The 22237-nt window shown below is 41.5% G+C and overlaps 1 protein-coding gene across 7 annotated transcripts in view; it reads right to left on the reverse strand.

The window, feature by feature from the left end:
- LOC149794503 (sushi, von Willebrand factor type A, EGF and pentraxin domain-containing protein 1-like) overlaps window positions 1-22237 on the reverse strand; it is a 184760-nt gene that overhangs the window by 75021 nt on the left and 87502 nt on the right. For all 7 annotated transcript variants that reach the window (XR_016423037.1, XM_089968753.1, XM_089968751.1 and 4 more), the window contains 2 exons: window positions 20212-20415; window positions 19004-19201 (listed from right to left, as the gene is read on the reverse strand). Coding sequence is in view for 6 of the 7 variants with exons in the window: in XM_089968753.1 (XP_089824879.1) it covers window positions 19004-19201; window positions 20212-20415 (402 nt within the window). In the remaining variant the exon portion in view is untranslated. The remainder of the gene's footprint in view (window positions 1-19003; window positions 19202-20211; window positions 20416-22237) is intronic.

Consider the following 22237-nt stretch of genomic DNA (forward strand, 5'->3'; position numbering starts at 1 on the left):
CTCGGCCCCCAACACAACATCTCCTGAAATTTAAACCTTTCCCCAGCATATATTTTCTATGATTGTATGACATTTATACCGTTAAAAAATGATAATTCGGTAGACGTGCGTGTAAATGTTGCACATGATCAATGTTATTACTAGAAGAACTAGGATGGACCATCAATATTACTTACGTGAAAAAATAATCGAAGTGGAACATCAATTGCTAAATAAAACCACCAATAGAAACGGGCTTCTTGAATAAAATATTTAAACGTTCATATCATTTCGCTAATATAAATTGCGGAATAGCCGAGGCGGCAACTGTTGAAATATGTGTGGCTAGAAGCAATGCAATAGCAATTCTTAACGGTGTAATATTGTTGTCATTGCTGTATCAATAACAACTGACTTAACTTGTGGTGCTGGTAAAACAAATTCGATACGATTGCAATGACGAGTATTTGTTTATTTAGAACTGCTTGTGGCGGTATAAAATGATAATCTCAACACGATTAGAAAACTCTATACTGTGGTTATCGAGTATAAAATAAATAGTAATCTAGGCTGTGCAGGCATTAGTTGAAAATCACCTACAAATCCGAGCACGGATAGGGATCCATGTGGTAGCGGTTATACAAACAATAAAGGTCGATTAAAAAGACTACAGTTGGCAATTGAAAGACGTCTTTGCCGACTACTGATCTGGGTCACCGCGTCTGTTTTGCATGGCTGTCTATTGTTTGGCCACTTCAGTTTCGTGGATTATAAATCCTCTGGTTACAAATCGTATATGGTTTTCAATATCAAATGAATAAAGTCATGACGGATAAAAGTTAGTGACATATGTAAACCAAAAACGGGTAAAAAGCATACAGTTCCTCTGTTCAATGGTGAGTAAATCATAATACTGACTTGCGTCACCAGCTTAAGTTACCGCATGTTTCTTCTTCGCTTGGCCTATTACCAACTCATTTCGAATTATCCATCGGTTATGAGAGCAATAAAATGATCAGGCTGCTACTTTTCATGATTGTCAATATTTGCGTCTTTGACCAAACAATGATTGGAAGTAGTTAAGTGGGATACTATACGTACAATGGGAATTAACATTACGGAGACCCCTGGGACAATATACGTACAATGGAAATTTAACATGGCGAAAAATCGTGGGTCAATATACGTACAAGGGGATTTAACATGGAGAAAAATCGTGGGACAATATACGTACAATGGAAATTTAACATGGAGAAAAACGCTGGGCCACTTTAGGGACAATGGGAATTTGACATAGAGTTTGGGTCTGTCTAGGGACAAGGGAAATTAACATGGGGAATAGAGTTTGGGCTTTTGGGATTTTTTTTTTTTTTTTTTTTTTTAAAGTTTTTTTAAATTTAAATTTAAATTTAAATTTAAATTTAAAAAAAGGGGGTAGGCAATGGAAAGGCTAGCTCTTTTCGAGAAATATGGCTGGCCCTGAAAAGGGCCTTTGGGTTTATGTTAATGTATTAATTAACATAAATGGTACCGCATTGGTCTTCTTCTTGTCCTTAGGCTACGTCTCACTGTTGGTCCGTAAATCAGCACTCTTTTCAGGCATCCTTGTCTTTCTACGTAGATCCTACGTATCCACAGGCTGGTGTTTGTCCTGTGGACAACGGCCGACTTGGATCGGACATACATGGGTATGTCCGTCCGGAACATCATGGAAGACACAAGCGTAGAAGATTGCACATCGGTCCACATCTTGAAGCGACGAGAACAGGTGAATCAATGCACTGAACTGCGCTTATTTATAGGTAGAAGCAGGATTGAAACGGATTGAGTTCATTCACCAATCCAAACACGCGTTACAAAATTCAGTCAGCCCGCATCCAATCCGAAGAGAGTAGTCTGTGACGTCAGTTGGTCTATATAGATTCGCTAGCGCTTGTGTGCAGTCAATCTATGCGACAGTGATTCAACATGACGGAAACTCAGAAAACGATCCATTGGGGTGCAACAGCAGGGGAGACTGCCCAAGGGAACCCGGACTTACTTTCAGAAGAGGTACATTGGGATTTTGTGGATTTTCTTACCTCGCAAGAATTTGTTCCGGAACCTTTGTTACCTTCTTCATTACCGCAAGTGGAGAATTTTAGACAGAGACAGAAAGAAGAATTGGAGAAATTTATGCAACGACAAAAGGAAGCGGAACAAGCTTTTCTCCTACAGCAACAGCAACAGCAACAAGAAGAGGTAAGAAAAAAACAACAGCAACAACAGCAAGAAGAAGTAGCAGCAAAGAAACAAGAGGGTGAAAATCAAACGGCTACGGTACTGTTGGACATTTTAGCGGAGTTAAGAAGTCTGAAACAAATGTATCAGACTTCTTTATCACGACCGAAGAGAATACGACCTTCCCGAGCTAAACACGCCAACCCTGTGACTAAGCCTGTCGTACCACCCTTAGTGATTTCAACCCAATCATCAGAAGTAGGCCTTGGCCGTGGCAAAGGCTTAAGGCAGTTAAAGTTGATTGGTTAAACTCACTCCTACACCATAAAGAAAAAAGGCCCTTTTCAGGGCCACCCACATTTGTCGAAAAGAAATACAATTTCAATTTGCCAATAACTCAAAAATAAACCCACCCATTTTACCCTTATAGTACGTGTCTGTGTATGAGTGCGTGAATGTAGCTTCTTATTTTAAAATCAAAACTCAAAGACACTTACCTTATATCATTCATGTATTCTTTTATCAATTTTTTTACAATCCAATTCACAATTCACCACAGAACACTTTAAAAAGTTCGTACACTTCTTCTTTTTCATTATTTAGTCTCTCTGTTTTTTGAATTTCTTCACCGTTTTTTCCTCATTTTCTTCCCTTCTTCTTTTCTTCTCCCGTTTCTTTGCCTCTTTTAAATATAATTGTCTTCTTTCTTCCTCTTCTTCCTCTGAAGAATCCCTCTCTTCTTCCGAAGAATCCCTCTCTTCTTTTGAAGAATCCTTCTTTTCTTCTGACTCCTCTTGTTTCTTTTTTGGGCAATCTGGAGACCAATGTCCTTTTTCTTTACAATAATAACAGGTATCTTGACTTTTGTCTTTTTTAGCCCCTGTTTTTGTTCTTTTTTGACGGTCTGGACACTCTGAAGACCAATGCCCTTTCTTCTGACAGATATAGCAAGTATCTTGACTTTTATCTCGAAAGGAAGGAGAGTAGTCTGTCGGCTGGTCTGAAGAGAATTTTCTAATGACCCCTCGCAAAGCTCTGACGAAACGTTCGATTTGGTTAGTCTCTTCCATCGTTGTGCTCGGCTTGAGAGTGAAATGAATAGTGAAAGGACAAGACACACACCCTTTTTATATACGCTGGTTTGCCAAGGCTATAAATTAGTCTATGGTGTTTACACTTGAGTCATTTGACGTTTTGCACTCAAGATGAAACGATCCCATTCATTCGAGAAGAAAGAAGAAGAAGAAAGTAAGAGGCAGAAACGTGATCTATCGCCTCGTACCAGGGCTGAAATCTTGGCACAGATTCATGCCAGTGATTTTGAAGAGGACATGAGTGAACCAGAATTTGAAACCTCTAAACCAAGTTCGTCACCCTTAGTCAACCCTGAAAAATACTATTCCATTCGAGAGACGGAAAAGCGCTCCTCTAGAAAATTTAGAACCACGGCTTACACCTATACGGTGAAGTTTAAAGATTTCAAGGCCGACGTACCCTTGGAGAAAGCAGAAGGGTTCATCACCGAGATGTGGGATTCTTTGCTCACCGCACTCAAGCGACAATGTCAACCCAAAGAAGACGATCGCTTGACACTATCCATAGATCACGACGGTTTGAAATCCCCTGTTTGGATCGAGTTTAGCAGACCTGCAGAACTAACCCCTTCCAAAATCATGGACAAGATTCAACACGTACAACAATCTAATGACCAGTTTGACATCACCGATGGTAAAGCCACACTGAAAATGGCCCACGTCTCTCTTCCTCAAGGGACAGGACGCAAAAAGATGTTATTGGTGAACGAGCTTCGCACCATTAAGCGTAGTCTTGTCCAAATTCACAATCCTCATGACCAGATGTGTTTAGCCCGTGCCATCGTGGTGGGACGAACCTATGCCAACAAGAACGACACGACAGAATGGAAAAGAACCTGGAACACTATTCAACGATCCGATCGAGCCAAACAACGAAACGAAGCAGAACTCCTGTTGCAACAAGCTGGCCTGTCCAAAGACACACCCTGTGGCATTCTTGAGATGCAAAAATTGCAAGATGCCCTAGCTCCACGCTACACCTTGAAAGTGCACCCTCAAGAAATGCGCGGGTCTCTGTGGTTTCGAGGCCAGGATTTTAAGGACGGAAAATACATTCATGTTTATCATCACGATGACCATTTCGATACCATTACCAGTATCACCGGATTCCTGGGATACGGTTATTATTGTGAGAAATGTGATTATGGTTATAACAATCGAGAGCAACACAAGCATTGTGGATTGAAATGCCCAGGATGTTTGGCCTCTCCACCCTGTCTGAGCGAAGAACCAGTGCCTTGTTCGACTTGTCTGCGCACGTTTGTCAGCCCTGCCTGTTACCAGCAACATTTGAAAACACAAGGTTCACAGAAGAAATGTGCTTGTCAACTCCTGAGATTGTGCCCTACGTGTGGACAAGGCATACGTACCAACAATGCCAAGGCACACGTATGTCGAGGAAAGAAAAAATGTCACATTTGTCACCACATCGTGGACTTGGAACACCAATGTTACGTGCAAAAATACCAACCCCCACCAGAGAAAGAGGACGGTCACAAGAAGAAAGGCAATTTCATCTTTTTCGATTTCGAATGCATGCAAGAGACTGGCATTCACATCCCTAATTTCTGCGTGGCTCATCGAGCGTGCGAGAAGTGCATTCAAGAACCTATCTTCAGTCATTGCCCTCACTGCAGCTAGATTCCTGGAGGACGTGAAAAAATCTTTCGGGGACCAAACACGTTAGCCGATTTTGCCCAATGGGTCTTAGACCCCATCGACAAGACGTGGAGCCAAGAGGACATCGAACGTTACGGAGATTGTCATCGTCATGCCACGGTGATGGCTCACAATTTCTCCGGATACGATGGACAGTTTCTTTTGAGGTACTATACGGAACATGGCACCGAACGTCCTAAAGTGATTTTGAACGGAGCCAAAATCATTTTCATGCAAGTGGGACAAGTACAGTTTAAAGATTCGATGAGTTACTTGGCCATGCCTTTGAGCCGAATGCCTAAAACGTTTGGAATGACAGAAATGGCTAAAGGGTACTTTCCACACTTTTTCAATACGGAAGCCAATCAACATGCTATTCTACCCCATTTGCCTGAGGCTCACTATTACGACCCCGACAACATGCGTACCGAGCAACGAGAAGCTTTCTACGCTTGGCACCAAGCTCACGCCTCGGACCCTTTCGACTTTCAGGAAGAAATGTTAAAGTATTGTCGTTCCGACGTGGACATTTTACGGCGTTGCTGTGGAAAATTTCGAGAACTGTTCATGGAACACGGAGGGGTCGATCCTTTGAAAGAAGCTTGCACCATTGCCAAAGCGTGTTCCTTAGTGTACCGCCAACGATTCATGCCTGAAAACACCGTGGCTGTCATCAGTCCTCAAACGACCCACTATGTCAAGCGTCAATACTCGGTCAAAGCCCTACGTTGGTTACATTACTTGTGCGACAAGGAAGACAAATGGATTCAGCATGCCCGCAACGGAGGAGGCGAAAAGACCATCGGAACGTATTCGGTAGATGGCTGGGACTTAGAAAACCCCAAGATCGTGTACGAGTTTAACGGTTGCTTATTTCACGGATGTCCCGTCTGTTACCCTGACCGTGACACTAAAAATCAGTTTTTGCAACGAACCATGGAAGACTTGTACCAGGACACTTGTCAGCGACGCCTAAAGTTAGAACAGCAAGGATACCAAGTGGTGGAAATGTGGGAACACGAGTACGATCACCGTTTGAAAACCGATCCCGAGTTTAAACGCCTCGTGGAAAGTTACCAGTTCATGGACCCGCTGAACCCGAGCGATAGTTTGTACGGAGGAAGGACCAATGCCACCTGTTTGCTGTACCAAGCCGACGAAGAGAAAGGAGAAGAAATCAAATACTTGGACGTGTGTTCGCTGTATCCCTACGTGTGCAAATATTGTCGCTTTCCTGTAGGGCACCCGCAATTGTTCACGGAACACATCGACCTGAAAAACATTCGACAAAACGAAGGCTTGATCAAGTGTAAAGTTTTGCCTCCCACGAACCTATACCATCCCGTCTTACCTCACCATTGTCAAGGCAAACTGATGTTTCCATTGTGCCGTACTTGTGCCGAAACGTGCAACCAGGACCAACCTTGCCATCACAGCCAGGAAGAACGTGCCTTGACGGGAACCTGGGTCAGCGTGGAATTGTTCAAAGCTCTGGACATGGGATACCAACTGTTAGAAGTGTACGAAATTTGCCACTTTCCCAAGACACAACAGTACCACAAGGGTGACCCTACTCAGAAAGGCATTTTCGCCGACTACGTGGATGCCTTTTTGAAACTGAAACAAGAAGCCAGCGGCTATCCTTCCTGGTGTCACACTCCCGAAGACCAAATACAATTCAAAGAGAAATACTACGCACAATAAGGCATCTCTTTAGACCACATCGAAAAAAACGAAGCCAGGCGATCGTTTGCCAAAGTGATGTTAAATTGCTTGTGGGGTAAAATGGCACAACGACCGTGTTTACCCAAGACGGAATATTTGACAGAACCTTCCCGCTACTTCCAGATGATTCACGACAAAACCAAATACATGAAACACGTCGACGTCGTTCGAGAGGATTTGATCTTGGTCAATTACGAAGAAGATCTGGACTTTGTACAAGACGACCCTTTTGGAAATGTCTTCATTGCGGCTTACGTGACAGCTCATGCTCGCTTAAAATTGTACGAAGCTTTAGAACTGTTAGAAGAACGCGTCCTGTACTTTGACACGGACAGTTGCATTTACATCCATCACCCGATTCAACATCACCCTGACATCGAAGGAGACCGTTTAGGAGCCTGGACAGACGAGCATCCCGACGACAAGATTCTAAGTTTCGTCAGTGGTGGTCCCAAAAATTACGGCTACGAATACCGGGACAAACAAGGAGAAGTGCACACGACGTGCAAAGTGAAAGGACTGACTCTGAATCATCGTACCAGTCGAGTGGTCAACTTTGGGGTATTGGAAGAAGCCTTGCAATCGGGATAGGATGGAAACTTTAAAGTGACCACCTATCAACCGAACAAGATTGTACGTTTACCCACTCACCACATCGTCAGTCGACCCTTGGAAAAAGTCTATCAAATTGTATACCAGAAGCGAGTGCGACTTCCCAATCACTTCACCTTACCGTACGGTCACGTCGGTATTGGTCTGTATATGAAAAGGAACCCTAGGCAAGATCGATAGTTCATTGTTCATTGAAGTAACTTACCATGTCGTTGACGAAGAAGAAACCAGATTGGTTAGGAGTCAAATGTTGGACATCACCGAGACCAGGGTTTTGAGGCTTGGACACAAGAGGTGGCCCAGTATGCACGAGAGTTATTCAAGGAAAAAAGTTACTTTTCAACCTGTGTTAGTGACGGTGCCAGAAGAACCCGTCACCCAGGACAGGACTGTCGTGGACAGGCCTGAAAGACCCTTTCGGGAGGACACTTGTGTGACCTTACCCCTACTATAGAACTGGTTAGAACTTTACCCAAAACATGTTGTACAGACACTTGTGTTTATTCCACGTTCATGGTTATCATGTGCCTTTTATTCTTGATACTTAAGCCTTTGGCTTTTATGCATTTTTGTCTTTCGTACTCATGTTTGAAACATTCAATAAACGTGTTCTGAAAAAGTATATAAACTCTTGTCTTGTTTGTTTTTCGTGTCACAAGTGACATTTCTCACACCATGGCTACCTCTGCTGTCTCTGCTCCCTCTTCCTCTACTGTCAAAGTCATCGACGAACACTTAGATCGTGCCAGTTGGGAGGCTTTGTATCTTCGCCATCCCTTTAACATGCTCATTGCCGGACCTAGCGGTTCAGGCAAAACCGAATTCGTCAAACGTTTGATCGAACATAAACATCATTTGATCGATCGACCCCCTCAACGAATCGTGTGGTGTTACAAAGAGTGGCAATCGGCGTACAGCCTCTTGCGAGAAAGTCAAGGCGATTCCATCGTGTTTGTGGAAGGCATTCCTAAAGAAGACGACGGCATCGTTTCTGACTCCCGTCTAACCCATTTGGTCATTTTCGACGACATGTTAGGAGAAGACGAAGAAGAAATTAAACTGTGGTTCACGCGCAAAGGGCATCACCGTAATGCCAGTGTCGTTTACATCACCCAAAATTTGTTTCAACAAAGTAAAGCCCATCGCACCATCAGTCTCAATGCGCATTACGTGGTCTTGTTTAAAAGCCCTCGAGATAAATCGCAAGTGCAAGTCTTAGCCAAACAGTTAGGAACGCCTTGGCTGACTCAGGCGTACGACGATGCCACTCAAACTCCACACGCCTATTTACTCGTCGATTTGAAACCTACGACTCCCGAGGATTTGCGATTTCGTACCCACTTGTTTCACCACTGGTGCCAAGACGGAGGGCCTGTCCTGTACACGTCTCCGTCCTCGACTTCATTTCACTCCCCATCAAAAAATCTATAAAAACCTCAGACCCTTTTTCGTCTGTCTCACTCTCAGTGCGAACATGACGTCCCTTCAGTCGCATCTTCCCGTCAAATTGATTCGTGCCTTGTATGGCATCAGTCGAGAAAAAGATCCACAAACACGAGCTCGTGTCTTAGAAGCTAGTCTCAAAGAAGTCTTACGATGGTTCACGGTGACGGCACGTCAATTACTCCAAGGAATCATTCAGATTCCTCATCAAACCAAACGCTTTTTCGATCGAAACAAAGTCGCTTTGGTCCAACTGGCCGATCCCCGCATCGACACTCAAACCAAAAAACAAATCATTTTGAAACCTGGAGGGAGCGGTACTCTAGGAGGGGTCATCATTCGCTCACTCTTAAGATGGGATCCTAATGCCCCCAAAGTTATACCCAAGACAAAAGTCCAACGAAGCCCCAAGAAGAAAAAGACCAGGTCCCCAAGGAGAACTTCTCCAGTGGCAGGACCCTCCTCTGACCAGACACCACCCTGGAAAAAGAAAAGAAGCCTCCAGAAAAAGAAAAGTCCACAGAAAACTAGTCGCAAGAGAGGCACTTCGGCCAGGACGCAACCTTACACTCGCAAACCACGACCTGCCACAGCGGTGACTGCGTCTCCGGCAGCTTCACGTTTGTCCACTTCTCCGTTAATGACACCCAGAACTGAAGAGTACTTGGAGACGTTGATCACACCAAGAACTTCTCCGTTGATGACCCCCAAAAGAACTTCCCCAGTGGCAGGACCTTCCAATTTAGTGGCAGTGGCTGCTGCTCACAAAGTACCTTCTCCCAAAATCAAAGTTCAAGAAAGATCGGGCATGTTCCAAAGTTTACTGGATTTGTCCAAGCAAGAACTGGCTCGATTTAGTCCGTTGCGTACCCCTGCACGACGTGTCATGCCTGTCCTCAAACTGATACGACGTAAAGACAATCAGTGGCGACGCGTTCCAGTATAAAAAAGGCCTGTGACCAAGTCGGGTATCAGTGTTTTTTCGGTGCTCCTGAAGACTCAAAGATGTCACCCTCCAGAAAACCCCAAGGAAAGAAAAGGAAAGGACTGCCACCACGTTCAGCCAAACATGGGGACATGTTATCTGTCCTGTCCAAAGCTTCTCCACCCCTACAAAAAAACTCATTCAAACGGCCTCCAAAGAGGTCATCGATACCGTGTGCGAATGTTGTTTGAACATTTTGAAAGGCACGATCCCTTTGTCCAAACACCAGAAACAATGCTTAAGCAAACATCGTCACGTTCTTCGCCAAATGGTTCGAAAGAAAATTCCCATTCGTCAAAAAAAGAAGATGTTAGTGCAACGTGGAGGTATTTTACCTCTCTTGTTAGGCCCCATACTGAAAGGAGTCTAGGGAACCATGTTGGGAGGACTGGTGGGAGCAAGATAAAAAGTCCCAAGATCTCAGAATCGACCCCTCACAACCCCATGGAAGGACGAAAACTAGCTTTAGTGCCTTACAAACGATGGATGGAATACCATCGGTGGCAAGAACAACGCACCCCGCATTTACCTCCCAATCCCCATTTGAGCGAGATGTCCCAGTTACAACACGAATTGCAGTCCTTGATGGATCGCCAAGATTTGTCCGAACCAGAAAAATCGCAAAAGTACGGTCAACTCTTGCAACGACTGCAACTCTTTCACCAGAAAGCTTTAGACGAAACAGCTCTACCCACTCTGAAAGATTTTAAGACCTTGATGAAAAGTCCAGCACCATCACCAATACCAGTACCAGTACCACCAGTACCCGTGACCAAGACAGAAAAAGGAGAAGAAGAGGAAGGGTTTCAAACTCCACCAGAAAAAAATCGCAAGTTAACAACACCACCTACCTCCAGAATTGGATGGATTAAAAAGATGATGGCCACCCCAAGAGAAAAAGAAAGTGAAGACAGAAGTGAAACAAGAACAGATATCCCCCGCTCAGACATTCTTCTCCTCTTCGACGCCTATTGCTGGCCGCACACGCAAAGCATTGCAATCCAAGAAAATACCCCAAGAGAAAAAGAGTAGCATCCTCCAAGAGTGGGTGTCTTATAAACACACCAACCAACACAAAAAAAATGGAAAAAGTCTTAGCCAGCATTTACTACGATCCCTCCCATCCTGCAGGTTACGCAGGAGTTCAAAAATTGTACCGTGCTGCCAAAACTCGACTGAAAAGTCTCCGTTTACCTCAAGTGCAACGATGGTTACAAGAACAAGCTACCTACACTTTACACAAACCCATTCGACGCAAGTTTGCCAGAAGTCGCACCCGAGTGGAAGGCATCGATCATCAATGGCAAGCCGATTTAGCCGATGTCTCTCATTTGGCCAGCTACAATCGTGGCTACAAATATTTGTTTTGTGTCATCGACGTCTTTTCCAAATTTGCCTGGGTCGTGCCCTTGACTTCCAAATCGATCAGCGAGTTAGTGCGAGCCCTGCAACGAGTGTTGAAACAAAGCGGTCGTCAACCTCTTCGATGGCAAACGGACAAAGGTACCGAATTTCTGAACCAAGCTTTCCAAAAAGAATTAAAGAAACGTGACATTCATTTTTTTACCACCGAGAATCCCGAAACCAAAGCCAGCATCGTGGAACGTTTTCAACGCACTTTGAAAGAACGCATGTGGAAATATTTTACGCATCACCACACTCTGAAGTACATCGACATCTTACCGCACCTGGTGCAAGCGTACAACCAATCTTACCATCGAAGCATCGGACGTGCCCCGCAAGACGTGTCTCCCGAGAACGAAGTGTTGGTGTTTGAGCGCCTGTTTGGTACGTCCCCGACGAGAGCTGTCCCCAAGAAAAGTGGAGAGTTGGCCGTAGGAGATTGGGTGCGCATTGGCAAAACCAAAACGCACTTTCGACAGAGGTTACTTACCTAACTGGACGACCGAATTGTTTCGCGTCACTGGACGAGTGCATGGCCGTCATCCTGCCGTCTATAAATTGGAAGACATGAACGGAGAAGTGCTCAAAGGAACGTTCTATTTGCCCGAGTTACAACGTGTGACCAAAAAAGAAGACGACGTGTACGACATCGAAAGCATTCTCGAACGCAGAACCCGTAAAGTGGGCAAACGACGTGTCAAAGAAGTCAAAGTACGTTGGAAAGGATATCCGCCCAGTTTTGATTCTTGGATCGACGCTTCGCAAGTCATCGACTATAAAAAGAAGTGACCATCATGCCTTTTCACACAGCAGACGCAGCTACGTCGACCACTCCTCCTTCCCCTAGTTCTTCTGTGCAAGATTTACAAAAAACAACCCTTGTGGGTGTGGTGTGGAGAACGTGTGCCTAAAACGCAAATCGTCTTTTTCTGCCAAATCTTCGTGGTGTATTGTGTCATCGGGGCAGCCATCGCCAATTTGAGTTTGCAGCAAGGAGACAAACAATTGTGGACCATTTTATTGAGCAGTTGCATCGGTTACCTGCTTCCTAATCCCTCCCTGAAATTCACCTCGAACGGGAACCCCGGGAACCTTGTGTCCAGTGCCAGTGCCAGTCACCACTTCAATTACAACCAGAACCCCATTTTAGACGGAGACACGCCTCTGACGTCCAGTAACCCCTCGGACAGCCACAGAACTCTGGAATTATGAGTCACCAAAACCAATTTTACTTAACTTTACCCAGTGACAGTTCCATGGAGGTGTTTCCCAAGAACACGTTGTGCTGTTACACGGCCAAATTACCTCAGGCCATCCAGTTAGATCACGAAGCCCATTGGGAAGTGGCTTTAGTAGAAATGATTCACCCGACCCAAGTCCTCAATGTCCTTCCCAATCAAAATTTTTTTGATGTGGAAGTTCATGACGAGCAAATGCAACAGTGGATGGATAGCAATGTCAAATATGACAAGAAAACCCGTACACAAAAGTACACCACCTATCACTTGTTCATTCCCCCAGGCTATTATTTTAGTGGTCAACATTCGGTAAGCACCATAACCTCCAGGTTTAATGTCGTGTTTCTGAAAGCTTTGGAGCATGTCAACAAAAATGTCACCATGGAGTACCACAAAGCAGCTCGTCGCTTCTTGATGAAATTTGAACGAAGTAAAATCGTGCCCATTTTATTTTGTCCTGAATTGTTTGACATGTTGGGCGGAGACATGGACATGAGAAAGGCCATGCTCAAGAAAAACGAATTACCCATCGTTTACGACAACGAGTCTTTTAGCAAGTTATTTCGTGCCCCGGTAGAACTGAACCAAGGACTGAATTTGATGTTCGTGTATTCCGATGTGGTGGAGTACAACGTGGTGGGACACACCTCCGTACCGTTACTCCGTCTCATTCCTTTCAAAGTGGATTCTGCCACGAACGCTGACGAGGAAGGTGGAAACACTTACCACGTCCACCGCGAATTTGTCCATCCTCACTATTTGCCTGTCAGTAAGTCGTATTTGGACACGGTCAACATTGCTATAAAAGGAGATCTGGGACAAAATATTCCATTCACCAAAGGAAAAGTCACGGTGAAACTCCATTTTCGAAAACGGTTCTCTCACGACTCGTAAGTAAGTCATGTATCCAGTGTACCGAGGGGTTGCTCGACAGCGAGGACACGGTTTAGGAGACATGTTAAAATCGGCCTTTCGTTCGGTGGCCCCGGTGTTGAAACCGATGGTGACACGCGGATTGCACGCCTTGAAAGATGCGGCACTGACGCAAGGCAAAGAATTTCTCTAAAATGTCATCATCGACAAACAAAACCCTAAAGAAGCCTTCATGAGGGCAGGCAAAAATGTCTTGCTGCAAACGGGCAAAGACATTTTAGGCCAACGAGAAACACCTATAAATGCCCTGCACGCTAACGAGTCAGGCATTCAGCAAGGACAAGGCAGAAAGAGACGACGAAGAAAAGACCCTTTCACCAGACTTCAAGCGAGAAAGGCCAAGAAAAGAAGAACCGTTCGAGACTTAGACGTTTTCGATTATTGAGAAAAGAGACAAAAAAAAATGATGCACCGAGAATCTTGCGCTTGTTCCAAGACGGAACTGGATCTGTTTGTCATGCCCCCTACCATGATGACCATGCAAGAATCCCAGTGGGTGGAATTTCACCCCGTCTCCTCACTGACCGATTCCGCTCTCATCGAGTTTGAAATCAAAGGACAGCCCGAAGATTACATCGATCTGAATAGCAGTTACTTGTACCTGAAAGTCAAAATTCTAGATAAGACTGGAGGTGCTATAGACGATGAAGCAGTAGCTCCCGTCAACAATTTCATGCATTCCTTGTTCAGTGGAGTGGACTTGTACTTGAATAACAAACTGGTCAGTAGCAGCATGGATACTTACCCTTATCGTGCCTACCTGGAAAATCTCTTGACGTACGGAATAGATGCCAAGAACACTCATCTCAATGCCTGTGTGGTATGGGAAGCTGACGAACCTACCAAGTTTGAAATATTGGAAACTGATGAAAAGAAAGACAACAATGATGGATTTCTAGAACGAAGAAAGAGAATCACGGGAGCCGACACAAGTTTAGAACTGATGGATCGTTTGCATTTGGACATGTGGTTGCAAGAAAAGTATTTGCTGAACGGGGTGGATGTCCGCCTGAGACTGAATCGTAGCAGTGCCGCTTTCCATTTGATGGCTGATAGTGACGGTTACAAAACCAAAATCCTAGAAGCCAGACTCTACGTACGCCGTGTGGAAGTGTTACCTAAAGTGGGAAACGACATCAGTCAGACGTTGAGTAGAACGACCGCCAAGTATCCCATACGACGCGTGGAAGTGAAAACCTTCACCATTCCCAAGGGACAGCGATCCATGATCGAAGATCATCTGTTCCAAGGACAGTTACCCAAACGTTTGATCGTTGGTATCGTCGAGAATACAGCCTTCAACGGAGCTGCCGAAAAAAATCCTTTCTACTTTCAACACTTTGGCGTGTCCAAAATCGAAGTCAGTCGCGATGACAAGACCTTGTGTACCCGACCTTTCGAACCTGACTTTACCAAGAAGAATTACTTGAGATCGTACTTGTCCCTGTACGAAGCCACCGGACAGTTAGGAACCAATACCAGTCACGGTATTACGTACGAGGATTATGCAGGAGGCTACGCTTTGTGGGCTTTCGATTTCACTCCAGACCAAGGCAGCGACGAGGGACATTTCCACCCTATAAAATCCGGCCAGATTCGTTTGGAAATTCAGTTTAAAGACCGAGACCCTGATGAAACGGTGAACGTCATCCTGTATGCAGAATTCGATAATACCATAGAAATCAACAGTTTGAGAGAAGTCATCCTAGATTACTAGAAACCATGGAAGACTGTTATCCCTCTTTACCTAGTGGAGAAACTTTTAGTGTTGGATTATTGTTAAAAAATGTTAGAGTTCTTGTTGTTTAGTGTTAAGTGATTTTTGAATTAAAAAATGTTGTGTTTTGAAAAAAATTGTTTGATGTTATATTGTTGGATTATTGTTAAAAATGTTAGAGTTGTTGTTTAGTGTTAAGTGATTTTTGAATAAAAAATGTTGTGTTTTGAAAAAAATGCCTTTGTCTTTTGTTTAGCTATAAGAATGTTGGATTGATGCTCTTTCATTTCTTACTATCCCTCTCATGACACTCACTAAACGTTGCGACTCAAAAACCGTGTGGGGGGATGTTTTCCTTCACGTCCGCGCTTTAACTTTAAGAACCGGGTTGTTTCCAGTCTAACCATCCATTGTCGACTCATCCTCCTAAGAAGATGTGCTCCAAACTAGCTAAACTCAACGAAGCCTACGTGAATTTGCATAGGGTCAGACACAGTCTGATACCGAAGCCAGAAGAAATAGAGAATGTGAGAATGTTAAAAATCACTGAAGACCTGATAGAAGAGCTCTTCAGAGAAGAAATGAACAGGGAAAAAGAAGAATGGACAGAGAAGTACAGACTTCAGAGACAGCAGCAACAACAACAACAAGAGCAGCAGCAGCAGCAACCTGAACCTGACAGAGGCTTTGTCGATTGCCGTATCGACACCAAAGAGTTCTTCTTTTCTTTCCGAAGAAGCAGACCTATCGCCAGAAAGTCTATCCTCAGAGGACATCGCATTCTTAGAAACTAAAAAAAAGAATGCCATAGCAAACAAAAAAACAGCCCTTTTCAGGGCTACCCCAATACTCTAGAAAAGAAATAACGATCGATTTGCCAATGTGTGTAGGTAGAGTAGTGTGAAAATAAACACTAACTCTTTTTTAAAAAATGTGAGGGTATGTGTTTGTGTGTTAGTAAGTGCTTAAGTAAGTTGGTATGAATAGTAGATTAAAATCATGTTTTTTTTGGTGTTTGAGGTGTATATTTGGAGTTAGATTGGATTGCTTTGCGTATGTGGATAGTCTAATGAAGTGATTTATAAAAAAATTTAAAATAGTGATGGGTAGCATAAAAAAGCGAGTGTTTCTTTTAGGTCCGCGCGTTGTTGTTTTTGGTCATGATGTAGGTAACATCAATTTTATGTTTTTTTAGGGGGATGTTTTCCTTCACGTCCGCGCTTTCACTATAAATTGAAACTCGCTGGGCAGTCTAGCTACCCTTGTTGATTGATCAACACCAAAAATGAACACGAGACTGTCTAAACTGTTGGAACTTCATGTGCATCTGGAATATGCCAGGCGCCTGTTGAATGAACTGGCCGCGGAAGCCATTGTGGAGGAGGGAAGGATAAGAGAGGAGGAGGAAAGAAGAAAAAAAGAAGAGGAGGAGAGAAGATATAAAGAAGAAGAAGAAGAGGAAAGAAGATACAAAGAGGAGGAGAGAAGAAACAAAGAAGAGGAGGAGGAGAAGGAAAAGAAGAGAAGAAGAATAAATTTCAGAATCCCAGAGAGCGAAAATTGGGATTCTGAAGCGACATATCCTGCCTCTGCTCTCTCCCCCAAAAAAGTAAAAAGTAACTGGGGAATAAGATGTGTATGTGGCGCCAGGCCTGGAAGGTGCCACCATTAACCAGGTGTCCATGAAGTTCCAAAAAAGCAGCCCTTTTCAGGGCTACCCAATACTCTAGAAAAGAAATAACCATCAATTTGCCAATGTGTAGGTAGAGTAGTGTGAATATAAACACTAACTCTTTTCTAAGATAGTGTGAGGGTATGTGTTTGTGTGTTGGTGCTTGTAAGAGCTAAGGTATGTTTGTGTGAATAGTAGATTATGGGTTTCTTTATTGTTTCTTAGCGTATGTGGAGAGTATAGTTTGGGTTTTGTAACCGCTCACGTACGATTGTGTGGATAGTAGATTATGGATTTTGTTTATTGTTTCTTAGCGTATGTGTTTGTGTGTTTGTGTTTGTGTGTTTGTGTTTGTACCCGCTCACGTACGATTGTGTGGATAGTAGATTATGGATTTGTTTATTGTTTCTTAGCGTATGTGGAGAGTATAGTTTGGGTTTTATTATATGAAATGAAAAAGGGACGTTTTCCTTCACGTCCGCGCGTTGTTTGGTCATGATCTAGGTAAGATCAATTTTACGTTTTAGGGGGATGTTTTCCTTCACGTACGCGCTTTAAGTATAAGAACCCACAGTATTCGTCGTTCAAACCATTCTGCAAAGAATAAAAAAGAAGATGGCTTCTAACCAAATGGACAAAATACAAACATTACAAGACGTTTTAGACAACTTAGGAATGATGGAGCAGATGTTGATAAGACTGGTTGAAGACCATTATTCCTATAGTCCCCATCGTGTAAAGATGGAAATTAATAACTTAAAAAAGGTAAAGGACAAGATTAGTGGTGTCATGAAAGAGATAAAGGAGGAGAAGGAGGATGAAGAGGAAAGAATAAGAATAAGCAAATGGAACGAAAAGATTGAAAAAGAAGAAGAAAATGAGAAGAGGAAGAAAGAAGAGGAGGAAGAGAAGAAGAAAGAAGAGCAGGAGAAAAAAAAGAAAGAAAAGAAGAGAAAGAGTGTTGGAGATAAAATAAGAACTTGGTGGAGAAAAAGAAGAAACTAGAAGCAGAAGAAAACCCAAAGGCCCTTTTCAGGGCCAGCCATATTTCTCGAAAAGAGATAGCCTTTCCATTGCCTACCCCTTTTTTAAATTTAAAGTTAAATTTAAATTTAAATTTAAAAAACCTTTAAAAAAAAAAAAAAAAATCCCAAAAGCCCAAACTCTATTCCCCATGTTAATTTCCCTTGTCCCTAGACAGACCCAAACTCTATGTCAAATTCCCATTGTCCCTAAAGTGGCCCAGCGTTTTTCTCCATGTTAAATTTCCATTGTACGTATATTGTCCCACGATTTTTCTCCATGTTAAATCCCCTTGTACGTATATTGACCCACGATTTTTCGCCATGTTAAATTTCCATTGTACGTATATTGTCCCAGGGGTCTCCGTAATGCTAATTCCCATTGTACGTATAGTATCCCACTTAACTACTATTGGAATTCCTTAACTTAAACCAACTTTCAAGATTGAAACTCAACAATACGTGATTTAATATTATGAGTAATAAATATACATGAAGAATTCCCAACAAAATAAGGAACATGTTAATTGCAATCAATACCTTTATAATCAGTCTTTTCAATAAGAACTATGAATATTGTGTCATTCTGTTTATCAGTTCACACGTTAAACGGTCCTCACGCAGATGATTGAGTCAATTTATTCTAGAAAACAACGTATTGTTGACGAATCATTTGCTCTCACTTGACTTGATAACATTATAAACATGTAACAGTAGCAGCATTTATTCCATTTTATTGGCATTGCTAGCTTTGCAAAAAATGATTCGACGTTTTATAAGTGTCAAAAAGTGAGACCTATGTATTCTGGACCAAGAAGAAGAACAATATTTGTAAAAATATTAGATTGTCTATAATCTCATCTGGTCGCTCATTATTGCTTGTGATGAGATTTGTATCACGTGTTATGTTCTTCTTATTGATCCATAATACATAATAATAGGAATACATGATGTTAGGATACTCTTCTGATAATGTGACGCAAATCACGCTAGAGCAGAAAGCTGTTCAACAGTACATTCTGCTACGACCGTTTGTATGAAGACTATCCCGTGGCTATTGAAAAGAATGAACCATAGTGTCCAACGCTACCTTTTATTGAAAAGGGTTTTGAAAACTTTTCTTCCTCCATCAATGCATTGCTTGTATAGACAATCATAACTGTACTGGAATCTTAATGTGTGTATGTGCATGTGTGTGGGTGGCTGGGTGCGTGTGTGCACAAGTGTATGTGCACAAGTGTGTGTTTGTGTGTGTCTCCATGTGTGTACAATAAAGAGAAAGAGAGTGAGCGGATTTTACCTTTACAGTTAATTAAAGTGCCATTCCAAGATGCAGATTTGTTACCATTTACACAATGTCTGATATTGCTGCTGTCACCACTATACTGCATTTTAGTTGGGAGACATTTAAGTTCGACTCTGGACCCTAAATCGTATGTATGTGATCCAGTCTTTCTCGCCCAGTCTGGAATACATGGGGCTGGACACATTGTTGATGCTAAATAAATAAATAAATAAATAATAATATTAATAACAATAATAATAATGATAGTAATAACAATAACATTATCTTTCTGCTGGGCCATCTCTTATATAATAATAATACTAATAATTACAATAATAATAATAGTAATAATAATAGCATTATTATTATTAGTAGTATTTTATTAACGCGTTTTAATAGTAGTAGTTGTTGGAACATTGGGCATATTCTTCATACAGTTAAATAAGAACAGTAATAAAAGAAAAGCAAAGTAGAGACACTTAAGAGAGACAAATAAGATATACAGGAAGCAAATATCACAGTTCCTGTCTCAGGTGTAACGTGTGTATCAGTAATCTTTACAAGCAATGGTTATATCAAAGTGCATATGAACTATTCAGATTGTACGTGATGTGACAATGAAAATATGTTTTACAATTATTTTAAAACATTTAACCATCTATGGTAAGTAGAAGGTGATGAAGCATACTCGAGAACATTATTTATGAACTATATAGATTGAAAAAGAAAAATAATGTCAGATTTAGCAAAATACATATAAATATAAAACTCTCGAATGATTGTAGTTGCAATCTGCTGAATGACAATTTCGCTTGTGGGAATTTTCCATTATGTTCTTAAATTTATTTGAGAAATACATGTAGTGCTTCATAGAGGAATTCTAAACTTTGAGTGTCTCAGAATAACCTGATAACCTTGCTAAAGGACATGTATTCAGGTTACTTTACACTAAAGCCCTGTCATAGATTTTTGTTTTTTTCATAAAGAAGTAATGAGCATTGTACTCAATGCAGCAATGTTTAGTTTCTTCTAGCGACGTTCTATTGCACCTACCAATTAGCTTAAACATACCCTTGATTATTAAAAAGCTCGATTTTCACAACAATTTAGTCCTCTCTAACGATGTTTGAAAACAAAGATCAAGCATTGTTTCCGGGCTAGACATGAATATTACGGTTTTATCGCACAACTAAATTTATAAAATTATTATGTATCATACTAACAATTACGTTTATCTCTCTGACACGTGACACATGTGCCTGACCAGGTACCATCCTTCTCACATGTTCTGTTTGATGGGCCATCTCTTATATAACCAGGGTTGCATGTAAATGAAGCCACTGTACCCACATTATATATATCCTGTGGCGAATATGTTATCCAACCATTTTCAAATCCGTAATCATCCAAACTATGACAAGTGACATCTGAAAGTATAAAGTATGAAAAATAAAATCGCCATTTTAGTAGGGTTTGATTTAGTTTCATATTTTCTGGCATAACACCACAAATTGGCAATTTAGCAACAAAACAGAAATGTAATGCCAAAAAAACATGCAGGAGTGTCAATAGGCCCTATACTTCGTCCTGGATCCATCAGGGGGTACTTTGAAAATGGTACTGCAGTAAAAACAGAATTTGAGTTAAAGTAGAGAAGGCAACTTGAAATCAATCAAGAATGTGTTACATAATGAAAACCCATAAACTATGTTAAAGTTTCTACCTATTTTTAATTTTATATATATATCTGTATATTAAAAAAGAAAAATGGTGATACTGTCAAGTTTATTATGTCCATCTTTGAACACCAAGTGCACGTTCCAAATAAAATGCCAAGTTTGCAGTAGATAATTTTTGTTCGCTTCCCGGTATATATCACTGTAAGAGTCAGGTCTGTCATTTTAGGTTAATAACAGCCGCCTTTCCATTCATAATAAGGCCGGATTAATGATATGGCATGTTCTGGTATCAACATTCTGCATAGCAGAATTCAATTGGGCGCTGTTTAGGTGAATCTCTTTATCATGTTGCATTTTCGTACTTTGCAGTTGTTTTTGTTTTCGTCAAACACACACACCCACACATCTATATATAAATATATATATATATATATATATATATATATATATATATATATATATATATATATATATATATATATATATACATACATGTGTTTGTGTTCTGTATGTGTTTGTGAGGGAGAGAGAATGTCCGTCACTGCTCAAGGGAAATTAGCGGCCATACGAAATTACTAATTTGGTCATAGTATTGTACAATAATTATTTGGTCATAATATATTTTGTAAATCCTGAATGTATAAAATATGTACGAATATGGAAATGGAGTATGCGTACAGTAATGCAATTATTTATATGCATAGTATAGTTCTTGCAATTTACATTAGTGAGAAGAACCAATATAAAACTATTATAAAACTCAGTTAATTTTTTTTAACGGCATATACACACTTGGAAAATTATATACTGATGAAAGAAAGGAGAAATGTGTGTTCCACAGAAAAACATTGCATGCTGATCCAAGCACCAAAGATTAGATTCTTTTAAACTCTAGTTCCGCTGACAAAAACTCCAGTGGATTATGACTCTTTTGAAGTGAGGTTGGCTTAATGTTGTATTCAATGACTAGACTCTTCGGTTCCTCAGAACTGATATAACACAGAGACAATGTGAAAAATAATATCTACAATGACCAGTCTTTCCCCAAAGTTTGTAAAATGGTTTATGCCAATTCTAATTCTATAACACTGGAAATATATTTATAAGCAAGACACTTATAAATCTGTAAGTTATTCCTCCACGAGACAACGTAGGTACCTAAATACGCTGTTTCGTCGCTGAGGTGCATTTTTAGCAATATATTTGGTGTCAAATTAGTACAAGAATTACATTTTCTCATTTGACAAACATTGTTTGATCGTAACCGCGAAGTTCATCAGGGTGACGCTTTCAGCATGCATATCATTTCCAATAATCCTCTATCAACTGTCATCAGATATTGCCTCGTGTTACGCACATCTAGACTATGTTCTTAAATGTCTATCATTGTTGGTAGTCCTTTACGCTATTTGTCATTTGCAAACAGAATCTTGACATAAAACTTTTGTCCACGAGTGTAGATTATAAATAGGATGTTAATGTTGCGTTTGAGTTTGGAACATTCTAGCCTCTGTCTTGCTCAGACGCGGTTGTGACTCGCGTCTCAGTCAAGTGAAAATGCTAACAAAAA

The sequence above is a fragment of the Sinohyriopsis cumingii genome, chromosome 8 (assembly GCF_028554795.1).
Source record: "Sinohyriopsis cumingii isolate HCF-2022 chromosome 8, ASM2855479v2, whole genome shotgun sequence".
NCBI classification, from domain to species: Eukaryota; Metazoa; Mollusca; class Bivalvia; order Unionida; family Unionidae; genus Sinohyriopsis; species Sinohyriopsis cumingii.